Here is a 26,958-nt window from a genome sequence, read left to right as displayed (position 1 = left end):
CTACAGAACACACTGACCTCATCTGATACCATCCTTCATCTACAGAACACACTGACCTCATCTGATACCTTCCTTCATCTACAGAACACACTGACCTCATCTGATACCTTCCTTTACAAGACAGACTGACCTCATCTGATACCTTCCTTCATCTACAGAACACACTGACCTCATCTGATACCTTCCTTTACAAGACAGACTGATCTCATCTGATATCATCCTTCATCTACAGGACACACTGACCTCATCTGATACCTTCCTTTACAAGACAGACTGATCTCATCTGATACCATCCTTCATCTACAGAACACACTGACCTCATCTGATACCTTCCTTCATCTACAGAACACACTGACCTCATCTGATACCTTCCTTCATCTACAGAACACACTGACCTCATCTGATATCATCCTTCATCTACAGAACACACTGACCTCATCTGATACCATCCTTCATCTACAGAACACACTGACCTCATCTGATACCATCCTTCATCTACAGAACACACTGACCTCATCTGATACCTTCCTTCATCTACAGAACACACTGACCTCATCTGATACCTTCCTTCATCTACAGAACACACTGACCTCATCTGATACCTTCCTTCATCTACAGAACACACTGACCTCATCTGATACCTTCCTTTACAAGACAGACTGACCTCATCTGATACCTTCCTTCATCTACAGAACACACTGACCTCATCTGATACCTTCCTTCATCTACAGAACACACTGACCTCATCTGATACCTTCCTTCATCTACAGAACACACTGACCTCATCTGATACCTTCCTTCATCTACAGAACACACTGACCTCATCTGATACCTTCCTTCATCTACAGAACACACTGACCTCATCTGATACCTTCATCTACAGAACACACTGACCTCATCTGATACCTTCCTTCATCTACAGAACACACTGACCTCATCTGATACCTTCCTTCATCTACAGAACACACTGACCTCATCTGATACCTTCCTTTACAAGACAGACTGATCTCATCTGATATCATCCTTCATCTACAGAACACACTGATCTCATCTGATACCTTCCTTCATCTACAGAACACACTGATCTCATCTGATACCTTCCTTCATCTACAGAACACACTGACCTCATCTGATATCATCCTTCATCTACAGAACACACTGACCTCATCTGATACCTTCCTTCATCTACAGAACACACTGACCTCATCTGATACCTTCCTTCATCTACAGAACACACTGACCTCATCTGATACCTTCCTTCATCTACAGAACACACTGATCTCATCTGATACCTTCCTTCATCTACAGAACACACTGACCTCATCTGATACCTTCCTTCACCTACAGAACACACTGACCTCATCTGATATCATCCTTCAATTACGGGACACTTACCTCATCCACTCCTCGCTCTTAGAGATGAAGAGGCGGTACTTCATGGCACACTCCTCTGTAAACAGAGACCTGGCCTTGGTGGCATGGAACACCAGCTTCTGTCTGTTAGAGGAGCATTATATTATTACTATACTGTAACCAGAGACCTGCCCTTGGTGGCATGGAACACCAGTCTGTTAGAGGAGCATTATATTATTACTATACTGTAACCAGAGACCTGCCCTTGGTGGCATGGAACACCAGTCTGTTAGAGGAGCATTATATTATTACTATACTGTAACCAGAGACCTGCCCTTGGTGGCTTGGAACACCAGCTTCTGTCTGTTAGAGGAGCATTATATTATTACTATACTGTAAACAGAGACCTGCCCTTGGTGGCCAGCTTCTGTTAGAGGAGCATTATATTATTACTATACTGTAACCAGAGACCTGGCCTTGGTGGCTTGGAACACCAGTCTGTTAGAGGAGCATTATATTATTACTATACTGTAACCAGAAGATACACACTGTCTGTGAAATTGGGGAATTGAGGATAGAGGAGGACTAATGTTGGGGTTGAGGAGCAGATCTGTCATCATGGATAGAGGAGGACTAATGTTGGGGTTGAGGAGCAGATCTGTCATCATGGATAGAGGAGGACTAATGTTGGGGTTGAGGAGCAGATCTGTCATCATGGATAGAGGAGGACTAATGTTGGGGTTGAGGAGCAGATCTGTCATCATGGCTAGAGGAGGACTAATGTTGGGGTTGAGGAGCAGATCTGTCATCATGGATAGAGGAGGACTAATGTTGGCGGTTGAGGAGCAGATCTGTCATCATGGATAGAGGAGGACTAATGTTGGGGTTGAGGAGCAGATCTGTCATCATGGATAGAGGAGGACTAATGTTGGGGTTGAGGAGCAGATCTGTCATCATGGATAGAGGAGGACTAATGTTGGGGTTGAGGAGCAGATCTGTCATCATGGATAGAGGAGGACTAATATTGGGGTTGAGGAGCAGATCTGTCATCATGGATAGAGGAGGACTAATGTTGGGGTTGAGGAGGAGATCTGTCATCATGGATAGAGGAGGACTAATGTTGGGGTTGAGGAGCAGATCTGTCATCATGGATAGAGGAGGACTAATGTTGGGGATGAGGAGCAGATCTGTCATCATGGATAGAGGAGGACTAATGTTGGGGATGAGGAGCAGATCTGTCATCATGGATAGAGGAGGACTAATGTTGGGGTTGAGGAGGAGATCTGTCATCATGGATAGAGGAGGACTAATGTTGGGGTTGAGGAGCAGATCTGTCATCATGGATAGAGGAGGACTAATGTTGGGGTTGAGGAGCAGATCTGTCATCATGGATAGAGGAGGACTAATGTTGGGGTTGAGGAGCAGATCTGTCATCATGGATAGAGGAGGACTAATGTTCGGGTTGAGGAGGAGATCTGTCATCATGGATAGAGGAGGACTAATGTTGGGGTTGAGGAGCAGATCTGTCATCATGGATAGAGGAGGACTAATGTTGGGGTTGAGGAGGAGATCTGTCATCATGGATAGAGGAGGACTAATGTTGGGGTTGAGGAGCAGATCTGTCATCATGGATAGAGGAGGACTAATGTTCGGGTTGAGGAGGAGATCTGTCATCATGGATAGAGGAGGACTAATGTTGGGGTTGAGGAGGAGATCTGTCATCATGGATAGAGGAGGACTAATGTTGGGGTTGAGGAGGAGATCTGTCATCATGGATAGAGGAGGACTAATGTTGGGGTTGAGGAGCAGATCTGTCATCATGGATAGAGGAGGACTAATGTTGGGGTTGAGGAGCAGATCTGTCATCATGGATAGAGGAGGACTAATGTTGGGGTTGAGGAGCAGATCTGTCATCATGGATAGAGGAGGACTAATGTTGGGGTTGAGGAGCAGATCTGTCATCATGGATAGAGGAGGACTAATGTTGGGGTTGAGGAGCAGATCTGTCATCATGGATAGAGGAGGACTAATGTTGGGGTTGAGGAGCAGATCTGTCATCATGGATCATCAGGTCACCAGAATAAGTCCCTGGATATTTATTGAAATGAGCATCAACCTCATCACTGTGCATCTCCACCACCATTATTCCTATCCTGTCCTATAGTATACCTGTCCTACAGTATACCTGTCCTACAGTGTATATCTGTCCTACAGTATATCTGTCCTACAGTATATCTGTCCTACAGTATATCTGTCCTACAGTATATCTGTCCTTCAGTATATCTGTCCTACAGTATATCTGTCCTTCAGTATATCTGTCCTACAGTATATCTGTCCTTCTGTCCTAGTATATCTGTCCTTCAGTATATCTGTCCTACAGTATATCTGTCCTACAGTATATCTGTCCTATATCAGTGTATCTGTCCTACAGTGTATCTGTCCTACAGTATATCTGTCCTACAGTATATCTGTCCTACAGTGTATATGTAGCCTAATAAACTGCATGGTCGTGGGAAGACCACACGCCATTTAATCACGTGACTCCAAGTTGACTATCATTGCTATGCAGACGACACACAATTAATCTTCTCCTTTCCCCCTTCTGATGACCAGGTGGCGAATCGCATCTCTGCATGTCTGGCAGACATATCAGTGTGGATGACGGATCACCACCTCAAGCTGAACCTTGGCAAGACGGAGCTGCTCTTCCTCCCGGGAAGGACTGCCCGTTCCATGATCTCGCCATCACGGTTGACAACTCCATTGTGTCCTCCTCCCAGAGCGCTAAGAACCTTGGCGTGATCCTGGACAACACCCTGACGTTCTCAACTAACATCAAGGCGGTGTCCCGTTCCTGTAGGTTCAGGCTCTACAACATCCGCAGAGTACGACCCTGCCTCACACAGGAAGCGGCGCAGGTCCTAATCCAGGCACTTGTCATCTCCCGTCTGGATTACTGCAACTCGCTGTTGGCTGGGCTCCCTGCCTGTGCCATTAAACCCCTACAACTCATCCAGAACGCCGCAGCCCGTCTGGTGTTCAACCTTCCCAAGTTCTCTCACGTCACCCCGCTCCTCCGCTCTCTCCACTGGCTTCCAGTTGAAGCTCGCATCTGCTACAAGACCATGGTGCTTGCCTACGGAGCTGTGAGGGGAACGGCACCTCAGTACCTCCAGGCTCTGATCAGGCCCTACACCCAAACAAGGGCACTGCGTTCATCCACCTCTGGCCTGCTCGCCTCCCTACCACTGAGGAAGTACAGTTCCCGCTCAGCCCAGTCAAAACTGTTCGCTGCTCTGGCCCCCAATGGTGGAACAAACTCCCTCACGACGCCAGGACAGCGGAGTCAATCACCACCTTCCGGAGACACCTGAAACCCCACCTCTTTAAGGAATACCTAGGATAGGATAAGTAATCCTTCTCACCCCCCTTTAAGATTTAGATGCACTATTGTAAAGTGACTGTTCTACTGGATGTCATAAGGTGAATGCACCAATTTGTAAGTCGCTCTGCATAAGAGCGTCTGCTAAATGACTTAAATGTAAATGTAAATGTGATGGTTGTTATATCACTGTGCATCTCCACCACCCTGTCAGGACATGTCTCCATCAGGCCTGTCAGGACATGTCTCCATCAGGCCTGTCAGGACATGTCTCCATCAGGCCTGTCAGGACATGTCTCCATCAGGCCTGTCAGGACATGTCTCCATCAGGCCTGTCAGGACATGTCTCCATCAGGCCTGTCAGGACATGTCTCCATCAGGCCTGTCAGGACATGTCTCCATCAGGCCTGTCAGGACATGTCTCCATCAGGCCTGTCAGGACATGTCTCCATCAGGCCTGTAAGGACATGTCTCCATCAGGCCTGTAAGGACATGTCTCCATCAGGCCTGTCAGGACATGTCTCCATCAGGCCTGTCAGGACATGTCTCCATCAGGCCTGTCAGGACATGTCTCCATCAGGCCTGTCAGGACATGTCTCCACCAGGCCTGTCAGGACATGTCTCCATCAGGCCTGTCAGGACATGTCTCCATCAGGCCTGTCAGGACATGTCTCCATCAGGCCTGTCAGGACATGTCTCCATCAGGCCTGTCAGGACATGTCTCCATCAGGCCTGTCAGGACATGTCTCCATCAGGCCTGTCAGGACATGTCTCCATCAGGCCTGTCAGGACATGTCTCCATCAGGCCTGTCAGGACATGTCTCCATCAGGCCTGTCAGGACATGTCTCCATCAGGCCTGTCAGGACATGTCTCCATCAGGCCTGTCAGGACATGTCTCTATCAGGCCTGTCAGGACATGTCTCCATCAGGCCTGTCAGGACATGTCTCCATCAGGCCTGTCAGGACATGTCTCCATCAGGCCTGTCAGGACATGTCTCCATCAGGCCTGTCAGGACATGTCTCCATCAGGCCTGGATGTCAACCTGGTCAGTGGGACAGAAAAGACGGACCTACTTGTCAAATTTGTGTATTTGTTCCTCGTTGTACGGCAGACGTCTCTCAGCCTTGTCCTTCTTAAACTGGTGGTAGATGGCTGTAATGGAGTCCAGGAGAACCTTGATCCTCTCAACACTGAGACAGAGAGAGAAAACCATGTGAGTGTTAGACGGCTGAAAGGAGCTGTGGAACTCATGTGTGGCTTGAGGAGCAACATTAGTCCACAGATGTTGGATATTCCTCTCAGACTCTGTTTGTGTATAGAGATACAGGTATACTGTATCCTGGTAACATTTAGTATCTCTCTAGGTTACGGTGTGATCTCTGAAGTACACTGTATCCTGGTAACATTTAGTATCTCTCTAGGTTACGGTGTGATCTCTGAAGTACACTGTATCCTGGTAACATTTAGTATCTCTCTAGGTTACGGTGTGATCTCTGAAGTATACTGTAACCTGGTAACATTTAGTATCTCTCTCGGTTACGGTGTGATCTCTGAAGTATACTGTAACCTGGTAACATTTAGTATCTCTCTAGGTTACGGTGTGATCTCTGAAGTACACTGTAACCTGGTAACATTTAGTATCTCTAGGTTACGGTGTGATCTCTGAAGTATACTGTAACCTGGTAACATTTAGTATCTCTCTAGGTTACGGTGTGATCTCTGAAGTACACTGTAACCTGGTAACATTTAGTATCTCTCTAGGTTACGGTGTGATCTCTGAAGTACACTGTAACCTGGTAACATTTAGTATCTCTAGGTTACGGTGTGATCTCTGAAGTACACTGTAACCTGGTAACATTTAGTATCTCTCTAGGTTACGGTGTGATCTCTGAAGTACACTGTAACCTGGTAACATTTAGTATCTCTCTAGGTTACGGTGTGATCTCTGAAGTATACTGTAACCTGGTAACATTTAGTATCTCTCTAGGTTACGGTGTGATCTCTGAAGTACACTGTAACCTGGTAACATTTAGTATCTCTCTAGGTTACGGTGTGATCTCTGAAGTACACCGTAACCTGGTAACATTTAGTATCTCTCTAGGTTACGGTGTGATCTCTGAAGTACACTGTAACCTGGGTAACATTTAGTATCTCTCTAGGTTACGGTGTGATCTCTGAAGTACACTGTAACCTGGTAACATTTAGTATCTCTCTAGGTTACGGTGTGATCTCTGAAGTACACTGTAACCTGGTAACATTTAGTATCTCTCTAGGTTACGGTGTGATCTCTGAAGTATACTGTAACCTGGTAACATTTAGTATCTCTAGGTTACGGTGTGATCTCTGAAGTACACTGTAACCTGGTAACATTTAGTATCTCTCTAGGTTACGGTGTGATCTCTGAAGTACACTGTAACCTGGTAACATTTAGTATCTCTCTAGGTCACGGTGTGATCTCTGAAGTACACTGTAACCTGGTAACATTTAGTATCTCTCTAGGTTACGGTGTGATCTCTGAAGTATACTGTAACCTGGTAACATTTAGTATCTCTCTAGGTTACGGTGTGATCTCTGAAGTATACTGTAACCTGGTAACATTTAGTATCTCTCTAGGTTACGGTGTGATCTCTGAAGTACACTGTAACCTGGTAACATTTAGTATCTCTCTAGGTCACGGTGTGATCTCTGAAGTACACTGTAACCTGGTAACATTTAGTATCTCTCTAGGTTACGGTGTGATCTCTGAAGTATACTGTAACCTGGTAACATTTAGTATCTCTCTAGGTTACGGTGTGATCTCTGAAGTATACTGTAACCTGGTAACATTTAGTATCTCTCTAGGTTACGGTGTGATCTCTGAAGTATACTGTAACCTGGTAACATTTAGTATCTCTCTAGGTTACGGTGTGATCTCTGAAGTACACTGTAACCTGGTAACATTTAGCTCTCGGGCAGCCGGTGTGAAATGGAGAAAAACTCGTACACTGTAACCTGGCATCCTTTCAGTATCCTCTCTACATTTTCCTCCTCTGATCTCTGCTGCTAAAGTAACCTGGTACCATTCTAAATTCCAAGCATCTGCCTCTAACCCTAGGAAGCTCTTTGCCACCTTCTCCTCCCTCCTGAATCCTCCCCCTCCCTCCCTCCCTCTGCAGATGACTTCGTAACCTGAAAAGAAGGTCGATGACATCCGATATCGTTTGCTAAGTCAAACGGCTGGATTCTGCTACACTGTACCCTATGCTAACCTCTTTCTCCCTCTCTCTAGGTTACGGTCTTGTGATCCTGGCCGTAACAACCTGCCCGTAACCCTATCCCCTATCTCTCTCCAGACCATTAGGAGACCTTCTCCCTTACCTACCTGTAACCTGGTAACCGCTAGTATCTCCCGTCTTCAGGTTAGCGAGAGTTGCATCTCTGAAAAACCTACACTCGATCCCTCCGATGTCAACAACTACAGACCAGTATCCCTTCTCTCTTTTCTCTCCAAAACTCTTGAGCGTACCGTCCTGGCCAGCTCTACCGCTATCTCTCTCAGAATGACCTTCTTGATCCAAATCAGTCAGGTTTCAAGACTGTAATTCAACTGGAGTATCTCTTCTCTGTTCACGGAGCGCTCCGCACTGCTGAAGATCTCTCTCCTCTGCTCTCATCCTTCTAGACCTAGGTTGCCTTCGATCTGTGAACCATCAGATCCTCCTCTCCACCCTCTCCGAGTATCTCTCGCGGTTACGGTGTTGCGTCCTACCTGACAGGTGTGATGGCGTGGCGAGAATCTGTCTCCTCACCACGCGCTCTCACCACTGGTGTCCCCCAGGGCTCTGTTCTGAGGCCCTCTCTTATTCTCGTAACACCAAGTCACTTGGTCTGTCATAACCTCACATGGTCTCTCCTATCATTGCTATGCAGACGGTACACAATTAATCTTCTCTCTAGGTTACTGTGACCAGGTCTGAAGTATCTCTGCATGTCTGGCAGACATATCTCTCTAGTGTATGACGGATCACCACCTCAAGCTGAACCTCAGCAAGATTTAGTATCTTCCTCCCGGGGAAGGACTGCCCGATTCCATGATCTCGCCATCACGGTAACATTTAGTGTCTCTCTAGGTTACGGTGTGATCCTGGACAGTATCTTCTAGGTTCAAACATCCGCAAGTACGACCCTGCCTCACACAGGAAGCGGCGCACAGGCACTTGTCATCTCCCGTCTGGATTACTGCAACTCGCTGTTGGCTGGGCTCCCTGCCTGTGCCATTAAACCCCTATCTCATCCAGAACGCCGCAGCCCGTCTGGTGTATTCCCATTTAGTATCTCTCAGGTTACGGTGTGATCTCTCCACTGGCTTACAGTTGAACCTCGCATCCGCTACAAGACCATGGTGCTCGCCACGGGCTGTGAGGGGAACGGCACCTGTATCCAGGCTCTGATCAGGCCCTACACCCAAACAAGGTAACATTTCATCCACCTCTGGTTCGGTGTACCACTGAGGTACAGTTCCCTCAGCCCAGTCAAACTGTTCATGCTCTGGCCCCCAATGGTGGAACAAACTCTCACGACGCCAGGACAGCGGAGTCAATCACCACCTTCCGGAGACACCTAAACCCCATCTCTTCTAGGTTACCTAGGATAGGGTAAGTAAGGGTAACCTGGTAATCCTTCTCACCCCCCTTCTCCCCCAACAAGATTTAGATGCAAGTGGCTGTTCCACTGGTTGTCATAAGGTGTATGCACCAATTTGTATCGCTCTGGTTAAGAGCGTCTGCTAAATGACTTAAGTGTAAATGTAAATGTAACATTTAGTATCTCTCTAGGTTACGGTGTGATCTCTGAAGTACACTGTAACCTGGTAACATTTAGTATCTCTCTAGGTTACGGTGTGATCTCTGAAGTATACTGTAACCTGGTAACATTTAGTATCTCTCTCGGTTACGGTGTGATCTCTGAAGTATACTGTAACCTGGTAACATTTAGTATCTCTCTAGGTTACGGTGTGATCTCTGAAGTATACTGTAACCTGGTAACATTTAGTATCTCTCTAGGTTACGGTGTGATCTCTGAAGTATACTGTAACCTGGTAACATTTAGTATCTCTCTAGGTTACGGTGTGATCTCTGAGGTACACTGTAACCTGGTAACATTTAGTATCTCTCTAGGTTACGGTGTGATCTCTGAAGTATACTGTAACCTGGTAACATTTAGTATCTCTCTAGGTTACGGTGTGATCTCTGAAGTATACTGTAACCTGGTAACATTTAGTATCTCTCTAACGGTGTGATCTCTGAAGTATACTGTAACCTGGTAACATTTAGTATCTCTCTAGGTTACGGTGTGATCTCTGAAGTATACTGTAACCTGGTAACATTTAGTATCTCTCTAGGTTACGGTGTGATCTCTGAAGTACACTGTAACCTGGTAACATTTAGTATCTCTCTAGGTTACGGTGTGATCTCTGAAGTATACTGTAACCTGGTAACATTTAGTATCTCTCTAGGTTACGGTGTGATCTCTGAAGTACACTGTAACCTGGTAACATTTAGTATCTCTCTCGGTTACGGTGTGATCTCTGAAGTATACTGTAACCTGGTAACATTTAGTATCTCTCTAGGTTACGTGGTGATCTCTGAAGTATACTGTAACCTGGTTACATTTAGTATCTCTCTAGGTCACGGTGTGATCTCTGAAGTATACCGTAACCTGGTAACATTTAGTATCTCTCTAGGTTACGGTGTGATCTCTGAAGTATACTGTAACCTGGTAACATTTAGTATCTCTCTAGGTTACGGTGTGATCTCTGAAGTACACTGTAACATTATGTATCTCTCTAGGTTACGGTGTGATCTCTGAAGTATACTGTAACCTGGTAACATTTAGTATATCTCTAGGTTACGGTGTGATCTCTGAAGTATACTGTAACCTGGTAACATTTAGTATCTCTCTAGGTTACGGTGTGATCTCTGAAGTATACTGTAACCTGGTAACATTTAGTATCTCTCTAGGTTACGGTGTGATCTCTGAAGTATACTGTAACCTGGTAACATTTAGTATCTCTCTAGGTTACGGTGTGATCTCTGAAGTACACTGTAACCTGGTAACATTTAGTATCTCTCTAGGTTACGGTCTGATCTCTGAAGTACACTGTAACCTGGTAACATTTAGTATCTCTCTAGGTTACGGTGTGATCTCTGAAGTATACTGTAACCTGGTAACATTTAGTATCTCTCTAGGTTACGGTCTGATCTCTGAAGTATACTGTAACCTGGTAACATTTAGTATCTCTCTAGGTTAAGGTGTGATCTCTGAAGTATACTGTAACCTGGTAACATTTAGTATCTCTCTCGGTTACGGTGTGATCTCTGAAGTATACTGTAACCTGGTAACATTTAGTATCTCTCTAGGTTACGGTGTGATCTCTGAAGTATACTGTAACCTGGTAACATTTAGTATCTCTCTAGGTTACGGTGTGATCTCTGAAGTATACTGTAACCTGGTAACATTTAGTATCTCTCTAGGTTACGGTGTGATCTCTGAAGTACACTGTAACCTGGTAACATTTAGTATCTCTAGGTTACGGTGTGATCTCTGAAGTACACTGTAACCTGGTAACATTTAGTATCTCTCTAGGTTACGGTGTGATCTCTGAAGTACACTGTAACCTGGTAACATTTAGTATCTCTCTAGGTTACGGTGTGATCTCTGAAGTACACTGTAACCTGGTAACATTTAGTATCTCTCTAGGTTACGGTGTGATCTCTGAAGTACACTGTAACCTGGTAACATTTAGTATCTCTCTAGGTTACGGTGTGATCTCTGAAGTATACTGTAACCTGGTAACATTTAGTATCTCTCTAGGTTACGGTGTGATCTCTGAAGTACACTGTAACCTGGTAACATTTAGTATCTCTCTAGGTTACGGTGTGATCTCAGAAGTACACTGTAACCTGGTAACATTTAGTATCTCTCTAGGTTACGGTGTGATCTCTGAAGTACACTGTAACCTGGTAACATTATGTATCTCTCTAGGTTACGGTGTGATCTCTGAAGTACACTGTAACCTGGTAACATTTAGTATCTCTCTAGGTTACGGTGTGATCTCAGAAGTATACTGTAACCTGGTAACATTTAGTATCTCTCTAGGTTACGGTGTGATCTCTGAAGTATACTGTAACCTGGTAACATTTAGTATCTCTCTAGGTTACGGTGTGATCTCTGAAGTATACTGTAACCTGGTAACATTTAGTATCTCTCTAGGTTACGGTGTGATCTCTGAAGTATACCGTAACCTGTAACATTTAGTATCTCTCTAGGTTACGGTGTGATCTCTGAAGTATACTGTAACCTGGTAACATTATGTATCTCTAGGTTACGGTGTGATCTCTGAAGTACACCGTAACCTGGTAACATTTAGTATCTCTCTAGGTTACGGTGTGATCTCTGAAGTATACTGTAACCTGGTAACATTTAGTATCTCTCTAGGTTACGGTGTGATCTCTGAAGTATACTGTAACCTGGTAACATTTAGTATCTCTCTAGGTTACGGTGTGATCTCTGAAGTATACTGTAACCTGGTAACATTTAGTATCTCTCTAGGTTACGGTGTGATCTCTGAAGTACACTGTAACCTGGTAACATTTAGTATCTCTCTAGGTTACGGTGTGATCTCAGAAGTATACTGTAACCTGGTAACATTTAGTATCTCTCTAGGTTACGGTGTGATCTCAGAAGTATACTGTAACCTGGTAACATTTAGTATCTCTCTAGGTTACGGTGTGATCTCAGAAGTATACTGTAACCTGGTAACATTTAGTATCTCTCTAGGTTACGGTGTGATCTCTGAAGTATACTGTAACCTGGTAACATTTAGTATCTCTCTAGGTTACGGTGTGATCTCTGAAGTATACTGTAACCTGGTAACATTTAGTATCTCTCTAGGTTACGGTGTGATCTCAGAAGTATACTGTAACCTGGTAACATTTAGTATCTCTCTAGGTTACGGTGTGATCTCTGAAGTATACTGTAACCTGGTAACATTTAGTATCTCTCTAGGTTACGGTGTGATCTCTGAAGTATACTGTAACCTGGTAACATTTAGTATCTCTCTAGGTTACGTGGTGATCTCTGAAGTATACTGTAACCTGGTTACATTTAGTATCTCTCTAGGTCACGGTGTGATCTCTGAAGTATACCGTAACCTGGTAACATTTAGTATCTCTCTAGGTTACGGTGTGATCTCTGAAGTATACTGTAACCTGGTAACATTTAGTATCTCTCTAGGTTACGGTGTGATCTCTGAAGTACACTGTAACATTATGTATCTCTCTAGGTTACGTATCTCTGACTGTAACCTGGTAACATTTAGTATATCTCTAGGTTACGGTGTGATCTCTGAAGTATACTGTAACCTGGTAACATTTAGTATCTCTCTAGGTTACGGTGTGATCTCTGAAGTATACTGTAACCTGGTAACATTTAGTATCTCTCTAGGTTACGGTGTGATCTCTGAAGTATACTGTAACCTGGTAACATTTAGTATCTCTCTAGGTTACGGTGTGATCTCTGAAGTACACTGTAACCTGGTAACATTTAGTATCTCTCTAGGTTACGGTCTGATCTCTGAAGTACACTGTAACCTGGTAACATTTAGTATCTCTCTAGGTTACGGTGTGATCTCTGAAGTATACTGTAACCTGGTAACATTTAGTATCTCTCTAGGTTACGGTCTGATCTCTGAAGTATACTGTAACCTGGTAACATTTAGTATCTCTCTAGGTTAAGTGTGATCTCTGAAGTATACTGTAACCTGGTAACATTTAGTATCTCTCTCGGTTACGGTGTGATCTCTGAAGTATACTGTAACCTGGTAACATTTAATCTCTCTAGGTTACGGTGTGATCTCTGAAGTATACTGTAACCTGGTAACATTTAGTATCTCTCTAGTTACGGTGTGATCTCTGAAGTATACTGTAACCTGGTAACATTTAGTATCTCTCTCGGTTACGGTGTGATCTCTGATGTACACTGTAACCTGGTAACATTTAGTATCTCTCTAGGTTACGGTGTGATCTCTGATGTACACTGTAACCTGGTAACATTTAGTATCTCTCTAGGTTACGGTGTGATCTCTGAAGTACACTGTAACCTGGTAACATTTAGTATCTCTCAAGTACACTGTAACCTGGTAACATTTAGTATCTCTCTAGGTTACGGTGTGATCTCTGAAGTACACTGTAACCTGGTAACATTTAGTATCTCTCTAGGTTACGGTGTGATCTCTGAAGTATACTGTAACCTGGTAACATTTAGTATCTCTCTAGGTTACGGTGTGATCTCTGAAGTACACTGTAACCTGGTAACATTTAGTATCTCTCTAGGTTACGGTGTGATCTCTGAAGTACACTGTAACCTGGTAACATTTAGTATCTCTCTAGGTTACGGTGTGATCTCTGAAGTACACTGTAACCTGGTAACATTATGTATCTCTCTAGGTTACGGTGTGATCTCTGAAGTACACTGTAACCTGGTAACATTTAGTATCTCTCTAGGTTACGGTGTGATCTCAGAAGTATACTGTAACCTGGTAACATTTAGTATCTCTCTAGGTTACGGTGTGATCTCTGAAGTATACTGTAACCTGGTAACATTTAGTATCTCTCTAGGTTACGGTGTGATCTCTGAAGTATACTGTAACCTGGTAACATTTAGTATCTCTCTAGGTTACGGTGTGATCTCTGAAGTATACCGTAACCTGGTAACATTTAGTATCTCTCTAGGTTACGGTGTGATCTCTGAAGTATACTGTAACCTGGTAACATTATGTATCTCTCTAGGTTACGGTGTGATCTCTGAAGTACACCGTAACCTGGTAACATTTAGTATCTCTCTAGGTTACGGTGTGATCTCTGAAGTATACTGTAACCTGGTAACATTTAGTATCTCTCTCGGTTACGGTGTGATCTCTGAAGTATACTGTAACCTGGTAACATTTAGTATCTCTCTAGGTTACGGTGTGATCTCTGAAGTATACTGTAACCTGGTAACATTTAGTATCTCTCTAGGTTACGGTGTGATCTCTGAAGTACACTGTAACCTGGTAACATTTAGTATCTCTCTAGGTTACGGTGTGATCTCAGAAGTATACTGTAACCTGGTAACATTTAGTATCTCTCTAGGTTACGGTGTGATCTCAGAAGTATACTGTAACCTGGTAACATTTAGTATCTCTCTAGGTTACGGTGTGATCTCTGAAGTATACTGTAACCTGGTAACATTTAGTATCTCTCTAGGTTACGGTGTGATCTCTGAAGTATACTGTAACCTGGTAACATTTAGTATCTCTCTAGGTTACGGTGTGATCTCTGAAGTATACTGTAACCTGGTAACATTTAGTATCTCTCTAGGTTACGGTGTGATCTCTGAAGTATACTGTAACCTGGTAACATTTAGTATCTCTCTAGGTTACGGTGTGATCTCTGAAGTATACTGTAACCTGGTAACATTTAGTATCTCTCTAGGTTACGGTGTGATCTCTGAAGTACACTGTAACCTGGTAACATTTAGTATCTCTCTAGGTTACGGTCTGATCTCTGAAGTACACTGTAACCTGGTAACATTTAGTATCTCTCTAGGTTACGGTGTGATCTCTGAAGTACACTGTAACCTGGTAACATTTAGTATCTCTCTAGGTTACGGTGTGATCTCTGAAGTATACTGTAACCTGGTAACATTTAGTATCTCTAGGTTACGGTGTGATCTCTGAAGTACACTGTAACCTGGTAACATTTAGTATCTCTCTAGGTTACGGTGTGATCTCAGAAGTATACTGTAACCTGGTAACATTTAGTATCTCTCTAGGTTACGGTGTGATCTCTGAAGTATACTGTAACCTGGTAACATTTAGTATCTCTCTAGGTTACGGTGTGATCTCTGAAGTACACTGTAACCTGGTAACATTTAGTATCTCTCTAGGTTACGGTCTGATCTCTGAAGTACACTGTAACCTGGTAACATTTAGTATCTCTCTAGGTTACGGTGTGATCTCTGAAGTACACTGTAACCTGGTAACATTTAGTATCTCTCTAGGTTACGGTGTGATCTCTGAAGTATACTGTAACCTGGTAACATTTAGTATCTCTCTAGGTTACGGTCTGATCTCTGAAGTATACTGTAACCTGGTAACATTTAGTATCTCTCTAGGTTACGGTGTGATCTCTGAAGTACACTGTAACATGGTAACATTTAGTATCTCTCTAGGTTACGGTGTGATCTCTGAAGTACACTGTAACCTGGTAACATTTAGTATCTCTCTAGGTTACGGTGTGATCTCTGAAGTACACTGTAACCTGGTAACATTATGTATCTCTCTAGGTTACGGTGTGATCTCTGAAGTACACTGTAACCTGGTAACATTTAGTATCTCTCTAGGTTACGGTGTGATCTCTGAAGTACACTGTAACCTGGTAACATTTAGTATCTCTCTAGGTTACGGTGTGATCTCTGAAGTACACTGTAACCTGGTAACATTTAGTATCTCTCTAGGTTACGGTGTGATCTCTGAAGTACACTGTAACCTGGTAACATTTAGTATCTCTCTAGGTTACGGTGTGATCTCTGAAGTACACTGTAACCTGGTAACATTTAGTATCTCTCTAGGTTACGGTGTGATCTCTGAAGTACACTGTAACCTGGTAACATTTAGTATCTCTCTAGGTTACGGTGTGATCTCTGAAGTACACTGTAACCTGGTAACATTTAGTATCTCTCTAGGTTACGGTGTGATCTCTGAAGTACACTGTAACCTGGTAACATTTAGTATCTGGTTACGGTGTGATCTCTGAAGTACACTGTAACCTGGTAACATTTAGTATCTCTCTAGGTTACGGTGTGATCTCTGAAGTACACTGTAACCTGGTAACATTTAGTATCTCTCTAGGTTACGGTGTGATCTCTGAAGTATACTGTAACCTGGTAACCTCTCTAGGTTACGGTGTGATCTCTGAAGTATACTGTAACCTGGTAACATTTAGTATCTCTCTAGGTTACGGTGTGATCTCTGAAGTACACTGTAACCTGGTAACATTTAGTATCTCTCTAGGTTACGGTGTGATCTCTGAAGTATACCGTAACCTGGTAACATTTAGTATCTCTCTAGGTTACGAAAACATGTGTTACCCTTTGGGGCAGCGTTATCAGAAAAGCACAGCATTGATTTGCACTGCCACGCAAGACGATACATGTCGGTTTCACCACAGGATTTGAGCTCCACGGATAAATGATTGGGACTGTATTAGTGATTTAAATAGTTGGACGGCTCACAACTTCCTCCAGCTAAATGAAGACGAGACCGACGTACTTATTGTTGGAGCCGAAGCACAGAGAATCTGGCTGTACATTTCAATTCACGGCCAATAAATCATTTTACATTCTGAACTCAATTTAAAAAAGCAGGCATTAGGAAGGTGAACAAAACAGCTTTTCACCACCTGAGGAACATTGCTAATGTGAGGCTGTTTTTCTCTCAGGCTGATGCAGAGAGACTCATCCGTGCTTTGACTACAAACAGGCTTGACGACTGTGATGCTCTCCTGTCTGGTCTACCCAAGGAAGACATCAGGCTTAACGACTGTGATGCTCTCCTGTCTGGTTACCCAAGGAAGACAACAGGCTTGACGACTGTGATGCTCTCCTGTCTGGTCAACCCAAGGAAGACAACAGGCTTGACGACTGTGATGCCCTCCTGTCTGGTTACCCAAGGAAGACAACAGGCTTGACGACTGTGATGCTCTCCTGTCTGGTTACCCAAGGAAGACAACAGGCTTAACGACTGTGATGCTCTCCTGTCTGGTTACCCAAGGAAGACAACAGGCTTGACGACTGTGATGCTCTCCTGTCTGGTCAACCCAAGGAAGACAACAGGCTTGACGACTGTGATGCCCTCCTGTCTGGTTACCCAAGGAAGACAACAGGCTTGACGACTGTGATGCTCTCCTGTCTGGTCTACCCAAGGAAGACAACAGGCTTGACGACTGTGATGCCCTCCTGTCTGGTTACCCAAGGAAGACAACAGGCTTGACGACTGTGATGCCCTCCTGTCTGGTTACCCAAGGAAGACAACAGGCTTGACGACTGTGATGCCCTCCTGTCTGGTTACCCAAGGAAGACAACAGGCTTGACGACTGTGATGCTCTCCTGTCTGGTTACCCAAGGAAGACAACAGGCTTAACGACTGTGATGCTCTCCTGTCTGGTCTACCCAAGGAAGACAACAGGCTTGACGACTGTGATGCTCTCCTGTCTGGTCTACCCAAGGAAGACAACAGGCTTGACGACTGTGATGCCCTCCTGTCTGGTTACCCAAGGAAGACAACAGGCTTGACGACTGTGATGCTCTCCTGTCTGGTCAACCCAAGGAAGACAACAGGCTTGATGACTGTGATGCTCTCCTGTCTGGTTACCCAAGGAAGACAACAGGCTTGACGACTGTGATGCTCTCCTGTCTGGTCAACCCAAGGAAGACATCAGGCTTGACGACTGTGATGCTCTCCTGTCTGGTTACCCAAGGAAGACAACAGGCTTGACGACTGTGATGCTCTCCTGTCTGGTCAACCCAAGGAAGACAACAGGCTTGACGACTGTGATGCTCTCCTGTCTGGTCTACCCAAGGAAGACAACAGGCTTGACGACTGTGATGCCCTCCTGTCTGGTCTACCCAAGGAAGACAACAGGCTTGACGACTGTGATGCTCTCCTGTCTGGTCTACCCAAGGAAGACAACAGGCTTGACGACTGTGATGCCCTCCTGTCTGGTTACCCAAGGAAGACAACAGGCTTGACGACTGTGATGCTCTCCTGTCTGGTCAACCCAAGGAAGACAACAGGCTTGATGACTGTGATGCTCTCCTGTCTGGTCTACCCAAGGAAGACAACAGGCTTTACGACTGTGATGCTCTCCTGTCTGGTTACCCAAGGAAGACAACAGGCTTGACGACTGTGATGCTCTCCTGTCTGGTTACCCAAGGAAGACAACAGGCTTTACGACTGTGATGCTCTCCTGTCTGGTCAACCCAAGGAAGACAACAGGCTTGACGACTGTGATGCTCTCCTGTCTGGTTACCCAAGGAAGACAACAGGCTTGATGACTGTGATGCTCTCCTGTCTGGTTACCCAAGGAAGACAACAGGCTTGACGACTGTGATGCTCTCCTGTCTGGTTACCCAAGGAAGACAACAGGCTTGACGACTGTGATGCTCTCCTGTCTGGTTACCCAAGGAAGACATCAGGCTTTACGACTGTGATGCCCTCCTGTCTGGTTACCCAAGGAAGACAACAGGCTTGACGACTGTGATGCTCTCCTGTCTGGTTACCCAAGGAAGACATCAGGCTTTACGACTGTGATGCCCTCCTGTCTGGTTACCCAAGGAAGACATCAGGCTTTACGACTGTGATGCCCTCCTGTCTGGTTACCCAAGGAAGACATCAGGCTTTACGACTGTGATGCCCTCCTGTCTGGTTACCCAAGGAAGACAACAGGCTTGACGACTGTGATGCCCTCCTGTCTGGTTACCCAAGGAAGACAACAGGCTTGACGACTGTGATGCTCTCCTGTCTGGTTACCCAAGGAAGACAACAGGCTTGACGACTGTGATGCTCTCCTGTCTGGTTACCCAAGGAAGACAACAGGCTTGACGACTGTGATGCTCTCCTGTCTGGTTACCCAAGGAAGACAACAGGCTTGACGACTGTGATGCCCTCCTGTCTGGTTACCCAAGGAAGACAACAGGCTTGACGACTGTGATGCTCTCCTGTCTGGTTACCCAAGGAAGACAACAGGCTTGACGACTGTGATGCTCTCCTGTCTGGTTACCCAAGGAAGACAACAGGCTTGACGACTGTGATGCTCTCCTGTCTGGTTACCCAAGGAAGACATCAGGCTTTACGACTGTGATGCTCTCCTGTCTGGTTACCCAAGGAAGACATCAGGCTTGACGACTGTGATGCCCTCCTGTCTGGTCAACCCAAGGAAGACAACAGGCTTGACGACTGTGATGCTCTCCTGTCTGGTCTACCCAAGGAAGACATCAGGCTTGACGACTGTGATGCCCTCCTGTCTGGTCTACCCAAGGAAGACAACAGGCTTAACGACTGTGATGCTCTCCTGTCTGGTTACCCAAGGAAGACATCAGGCTTGACGACTGTGATGCCCTCCTGTCTGGTCTACCCAAGGAAGACAACAGGCTTGACGACTGTGATGCTCTCCTGTCTGGTCTACCCAAGGAAGACATCAGGCTTGACGACTGTGATGCCCTCCTGTCTGGTTACCCAAGGAAGACAACAGGCTTGACGACTGTCATGCTCTCCTGTCTGGTTACCCAAGGAAGACAACAGGCTTGATGACTGTGATGCTCTCCTGTCTGGTCTACCCAAGGAAGACAACAGGCTTGATGACTGTGATGCTCTCCTGTCTGGTCTACCCAAGGAAGACAACAGGCTTGACGACTGTGATGCCCTCCTGTCTGGTTACCCAAGGAAGACAACAGGCTTGATGACTGTGATGCTCTCCTGTCTGGTTACCCAAGGAAGACATCAGGCTTGACGACTGTGATGACCTCCTGTCTGGTCTACCCAAGGAAGACAACAGGCTTGACGACTGTGATGCTCTCCTGTCTGGTCTACCCAAGGAAGACATCAGGCTTGACGACTGTGATGCCCTCCTGTCTGGTTACCCAAGGAAGACAACAGGCTTGACGACTGTGATGCTCTCCTGTCTGGTTACCCAAGGAAGACAACAGGCTTGATGACTGTGATGCTCTCCTGTCTGGTTACCCAAGGAAGACAACAGGCTTGATGACTGTGATGCTCTCCTGTCTGGTCTACCCAAGGAAGACAACAGGCTTGACGACTGTGATGCTCTCCTTTCTGGTTACCCAAGGAAGACAACAGGCTTGATGACTGTGATGCTCTCCTGTCTGGTTACCCAAGGAAGACAACAGGCTTAACGACTGTGATGCCCTCCTGTCTGGTTACCCAAGGAAGACAACAGGCTTGACGACTGTGATGCTCTCCTGTCTGGTTACCCAAGGAAGACAACAGGCTTGATGACTGTGATGCTCTCCTGTCTGGTTACCCAAGGAAGACAACAGGCTTAACGACTGTGATGCCCTCCTGTCTGGTTACCCAAGGAAGACAACAGGCTTGACGACTGTGATGCCCTCCTGCCTGGTCAACCCAAGGAAGACAACAGGCTTGACGACTGTGATGCTCTCCTGTCTGGTTACCCAAGGAAGACAACAGGCTTGATGACTGTGATGCTCTCCTGTCTGGTCTACCCAAGGAAGACAACAGGCTTGATGACTGTGATGCCCTCCTGTCTGGTTACCCAAGGAAGACAACAGGCTTGACGACTGTGATGCCCTCCTGTCTGGTTACCCAAGGAAGACATCAGGCTTAACGACTGTGATGCCCTCCTGTCTGGTCTACCCAAGGAAGACAACAGGCTTGATGACTGTGATGCTCTCCTGTCTGGTTACCCAAGGAAGACAACAGGCTTGATGACTGTGATGCTCTCCTGTCTGGTTACCCAAGGAAGACAACAGGCTTGACGACTGTGATGCTCTCCTGTCTGGTCTACCCAAGGAAGACAACAGGCTTGACGACTGTGATGCCCTCCTGTCTGGTTACCCAAGGAAGACAACAGGCTTGATGACTGTGATGCTCTCCTGTCTGGTTACCCAAGGAAGACAACAGGCTTGACGACTGTGATGGCTCTCCTGTCTGGTCTACCCAAGGAAGACAACAGGCTTGACGACTGTGATGCCCTCCTGTCTGGTTACCCAAGGAAGACAACAGGCTTGACTACTGTGATGCTCTCCTGTCTGGTCTACCCAAGGAAGACAACAGGCTTAACGACTGTGATGCTCTCCTGTCTGGTTACCCAAGGAAGACAACAGGCTTGACGACTGTGATGCTCTCCTGTCTGGTCTACCCAAGGAAGACAACAGGCTTTACGACTGTGATGCTCTCCTGTCTGGTTACCCAAGGAAGACAACAGGCTTGATGACTGTGATGCTCTCCTGTCTGGTTACCCAAGGAAGACAACAGGCTTGCCGACTGTGATGCTCTCCTGTCTGGTTACCCAAGGAAGACAACAGGCTTGACGACTGTGATGCTCTCCTGTCTGGTCTACCCAAGGAAGACAACAGGCTTGATGACTGTGATGCTCTCCTGTCTGGTTACCCAAGGAAGACAACAGGCTTGACGACTGTGATGCTTTCCTGTCTGGTCTACCCAAGGAAGACAACAGGCTTGACGACTGTGATGCCCTCCTGTCTGGTTACCCAAGGAAGACAACAGGCTTGACGACTGTGATGCTCTCCTGTCTGGTTACCCAAGGAAGACAACAGGCTTGACGACTGTGATGCCCTCCTGTCTGGTTACCCAAGGAAGACAACAGGCTTGACGACTGTGATGCTCTCCTGTCTGGTCTACCCAAGGAAGACATCAGGCTTAACGACTGTGATGCTCTCCTGTCTGGTTACCCAAGGAAGACAACAGGCTTGACGACTGTGATGCTCTCCTGTCTGGTCTACCCAAGGAAGACAACAGGCTTGACGACTGTGATGCTCTCCTGTCTGGTCTACCCAGATCGATTTGATGATCGATTTCGTGCGTTTCTGTCAGTGTAAAACTATCAAGCTCAACAACTAAAGCTTTTGCCGCTTTCGCCTCCGGCCACTAGCACGCAACTAGCACGCCACTAGCACCACCACTAGCACGCCACTAGCACTTCACTAGCACGCCACTAGCACCACCACTAGCACCACCACTAGCACGCCACTAGCACGCCACTAGCACATCACTAGCACGCCACTAGCACGTCACTAGCATGTCACTAGCACGCCACTAGCACGCCACTAGCACGCCACTAGCACGTCACTAGCACGGCACTAGCACCACCACTAGCATGGCACTAGCACCGCCACTAGCACCGCCACTAGCGCGTCACTAGCACCGCCACTAGCACGTCACTAGCACGCCACTAGCACCGCCACTAGCACCGCCACTAGCACGCCACTAGCACCGCCACTAGCACGCCACTAGCACGCAACTAGCACCGCCACTAGCACGCCACTAGCACGTCACTAGCACCGCCACTAGCACGCCACTAGCACCGCCACTAGCACGTCACTAGCACCACCACTAGCACCGCCACTAGCACGCCACTAGCACGTCACTAGCACCGCCACTAGCACGCCACTAGCACCGCCACTAGCACGCCACTAGCACCACCACTAGCACGCCACTAGCACGCCACTAGCACCACCACTAGCACGCCACTAGCACCACCACTAGCACGCCACTAGCACCACCACTAGCACGCCACTAGCACGCCACTAGCACCGCCACTAGCACCGCAACTAGCACCGCCACTAGCACCGCCACTAGCACCGCCACTAGCACGTCACTAGCACGTCACTAGCACCGCCACTAGCACCACCACTAGCACGCCACTAGCACGCAACTAGCACCGCCACTAGCACCACCACTAGCACGCAACTAGCACCGCCACTAGCACACCACTAGCACGCCACTAGCACGCCACTAGCACCGCCACTAGCACCGCCACTAGCACCGCCACTAGCACGTCACTAGCACGTCACTAGCACGCTACGAGCACGCCACTAGCACGCCACTAGCACGCCACGCCACTAGCACGCACTAGCACGCCACTAGCACGCCACTAGCACGCTACTAGCACGCCACCAGCACGCTACTAGCACGTCACGAGCATGCCACTAGCACGCGCTAGCGTCGCGTGAATGTTCCCGGAAATAGATTGTAGCTAACTCGCGGCGATCCCAGTGACGTCCCAGAATAAGGCGACAATATTAAAATTACCAAAAGAGTTCGGTCGGCTTTGTGTTTTCATTTTTGCCATGTTTTTTTTATTTTTAGGATACTTGTATCGTCACAGCCCTAAAACACACTCGTTACTTACTTCCTGTCTTCAGGGTGTGTTCCAGCTTGAGTCCAGCTGTCCGTCAGAACACCACCTGACAGGAACTTACTCTTGATGTCCTGAACCGTCTGCTCCATGGGGACTAAGGAGTTAGAGATCTGCACAGAGAGACAACAAATCAACCACCGCCCTGGGGGAGGCTGAGAGACAACCAATCAACAGCAGCCCTGGGGGAGGCTGAGAGACAACCAATCAACAGCAGCCCTGGGGGAGGCTGAGAGACAACCAATCAACAGCAGCCCTGGGGGAGGCTGAGAGACAACCAATCAACAGCAGCTCCAGAGATGGGAGGCTGAGAGACAACCAATCAACAGCAGCTCCAGAGATGGGAGGCTGACTGAGAAGATAATAGCCAGAGGCGGGGCCAGAGAGAACAGAGGCTGAGTGATATGTTAAGGGGCGGGGCCAGAGGGAACAGAGGCTGAGTGATATGTTAAGGGGCGGGGCCAGAGGGAACAGAGGCTGAGTGATATGTTAAGGGGCGGGGCCAGAGGGAACAGAGGCTGAGTGATAGGTTAGTAGCCAGGGGCGGGGCCAGAGAGAACAGAGGCTGAGTGATATGTTAAGGGGCGGGGCCAGAGGGAACAGAGGCTGAGTGATAGGTTAGTAGTCAGGGGAGGGGCCAGAGAGAACAGAGGCTGAGTGATATGTTAAGGGGCGGGGCCAGAGGGAACAGAGGCTGAGTGATAGGTTAGTAGTCAGGGGAGGGGCCAGAGAGAACAGAGGCTGAGTGATATGTTAAGGGGCGGGGCCAGAGAGAAGAGGCTGAGTGATAGGTTAGTAGCCAGGGGCGGGGCCAGAGAGAACAGAGGCTGAGTGATATGTTAAGGGGCGGGGCCAGAGGGAACAGAGGCTGAGTGATAGGTTAGTAGTCAGGGGAGGGGCCAGAGAGAACAGAGGCTGAGTGATATGTTAAGGGGCGGGGCCAGAGAGAAGAGGCTGAGTGATAGGTTAGTAGCCAGGGGCGGGGCCAGAGAGAACAGAGGCTGAGTGATATGTTAAGGGGCGGGGCCAGAGGGAACAGAGGCTGAGTGATAGGTTAGTAGTCAGGGGAGGGGCCAGAGAGAACAGAGGCTGAGTGATAGATTAGTAGCCAGGGGAGGGGCCAGAGGGAACAGAGGCTGAGTGATAGGTTAAGGGGCGGGGCCAGAGGGAACAGAGGCTGAGTGATAGGTTAGTAGTCAGGGGAGGGGCCAGAGAGAACAGAGGCTGAGTGATATGTTAAGGGGCGGGGCCAGAGAGAACAGAGGCTGAGTGATAGGTTAGTAGTCAGGGGAGGGGCCAGAGGCTGAGTGATAGATTAAGGGGCGGGGCCAGAGGGAACAGAGGCTGAGTGATAGGTTAGTAGCCAGGGGCGGGGCCAGAGGGAACAGAGGCTGAGTGATAGGTTAGTAGCCAGGGGAGGGGCCAGAGAGAACAGAGGCTGAGTGATATGTTAAGGGGCGGGGCCAGAGGGAACAGAGGCTGAATGATAGGTTAGTAGCCAGGGGCGGGGCCAGAGAGAACAGAGGCTGAGTGATAGGTTAAGGGGCGGGGCCAGAGAGAACAGAGGCTGAGTGATAGGTTAGTAGCCAGGGGAGGGGCCAGAGAGAACAGAGGCTTGAGTGATAGGTTAGTAGCCAGGGGAGGGGCCAGAGGGAACAGAGGCTGAGTGATAGATTAAGGGGCGGGGCCAGAGGAAACAGAGGCTGAGTGATAGGTTAAGGGGTGGGGCCAGAGGGAACAGCGGATGAGTGATAGGTTAAGGGGCGGGGCCAGAGGGAACAGAGGCTGAGTGATAGGTTAGTAGCCAGGGGTGGGGCCAGAGGCTGAGTGATAGGTTAAGGGGCGGGGCCAGAGGGAACAGAGGCTGAGTGATAGGTTAAGGGGCGGGGCCAGAGGGAACAGAGGCTGAGTGATAGGTTAAGGGGCGGGGCCAGAGGGAACAGAAGGTACTTACAAGGACTATTTTCTTCCTCATGTCTGAGATCTCATCGTATTCTGATGACGACAACATATTGGCCTGCAGTAACACCTCATACCTGGGAGAGGAGACAACATATTGGCCTGCATTAACACCTCGTACCTGGGAGAGGAGACAACATATTGGCCTGCAGTAACACCTCATACCTGGGAGAGGAGACAACATATTGGCCTGCATTAACACCTCGTACCTGGGAGAGGAGACAACATATTGGCCTGCATTAACACCTCGTACCTGGGAGAGGAGACAACATATTGGCCTGTATTAACACCTCGTACCTGAGAGAGGAGACAACATATTGGCCTGCATTAACACCTCGTACCTGGGAGAGGAGACAACATATTGGCCTGCATTAACACCTCGTACCTGGGAGAGGAGATGACATATTGGCCTGCATTAACACCTCGTACCTGGGAGAGGAGATGACATATTGGCCTGCATTAACACCTCGTACCTGGGAGAGGAGACAACATATTGGCCTGCATTAACACCTCGTACCTGGGAGAGGAGACAACATATTGGCCTGCATTAACACCTCGTACCTGGGAGAGGAGATGACATATTGGCCTGCATTAACACCTCGTACCTGGGAGAGGAGATGACATATTGGCCTGCATTAACACCTCGTACCTGAGAGAGGAGACAACATATTGGCCTGCATTAACACCTCGTACCTGGGAGAGGAGACGACAACATATTGGCCTGTATTAACACCTCGTACCTGGGAGAGGAGACAACATATTGGCCTGCATTAACACCTCGTTCCTGGGAGAGGAGACAACAACATATTGGCCTGCATTAACACCTCGTACCTGGGAGAGGAGACAACATATTGGCCTGCATTAACACCTCGTACCTGGGAGAGGAGACAACATATTGGCCTGCAGTAACACCTCATACCTGGGAGAGGAGACAACATATTGGCCTGCATTAACACCTCGTACCTGGGAGAGGAGACAACATATTGGCCTGCAGTAACACCTCATACCTGGGAGAGGAGACTACAACATATTGGCCTGCATTAACACCTCGTACCTGGGAGAGGAGACAACATATTGGCCTGCATTAACACCTCGTACCTGGGAGAGGAGACAACATATTGGCCTGCAGTAACACCTCATACCTGGGAGAGGAGACTACAACATATTGGCCTGTATTAACACCTCGTACCTGGGAGAGGAGACAACATATTGGCCTGCATTAACACCTCGTACCTGGGAGAGGAGACAACAACATATTGGCCTGCAT

General features: G+C 47.2%; 2 protein-coding genes across 2 annotated transcripts in view; both read right to left on the bottom strand.

Moving 5' to 3' along the window:
• Positions 1-26,958, bottom strand: part of LOC127927215 (serine/threonine-protein kinase TBK1-like) — a 72,134-nt gene that overhangs the window by 2,716 nt on the left and 42,460 nt on the right. Inside the window, exons 10-13 of the mRNA XM_052513185.1 lie at positions 25,687-25,768; positions 23,727-23,845; positions 5,811-5,927; positions 1,396-1,497 (exon numbers count right to left, since the gene is read on the bottom strand). Of these exons, the coding sequence (XP_052369145.1) occupies positions 1,396-1,497; positions 5,811-5,927; positions 23,727-23,845; positions 25,687-25,768 (420 nt within the window). The remainder of the gene's footprint in view (positions 1-1,395; positions 1,498-5,810; positions 5,928-23,726; positions 23,846-25,686; positions 25,769-26,958) is intronic.
• LOC127927213 (protein transport protein SEC31-like) lies at positions 1,504-3,417 on the bottom strand. Its single transcript, XM_052513184.1, has 2 exons — positions 1,825-3,417; positions 1,504-1,683 (listed from the first exon to the last, which is right to left on the bottom strand). Exon 1 carries the CDS (start codon positions 3,412-3,414, stop codon positions 2,179-2,181), a length of 1,236 nt encoding a protein of 411 aa, XP_052369144.1. The 5' UTR covers positions 3,415-3,417; the 3' UTR covers positions 1,504-1,683; positions 1,825-2,178.

Source organism: Oncorhynchus keta, unplaced genomic scaffold (assembly GCF_023373465.1).
Source record: "Oncorhynchus keta strain PuntledgeMale-10-30-2019 unplaced genomic scaffold, Oket_V2 Un_contig_9835_pilon_pilon, whole genome shotgun sequence".
Taxonomy (NCBI): Eukaryota; Metazoa; Chordata; class Actinopteri; order Salmoniformes; family Salmonidae; genus Oncorhynchus; species Oncorhynchus keta.
Note: the sequence above shows the minus strand (reverse complement) of the source record. Positions and strands in the feature narration are given on the sequence as shown.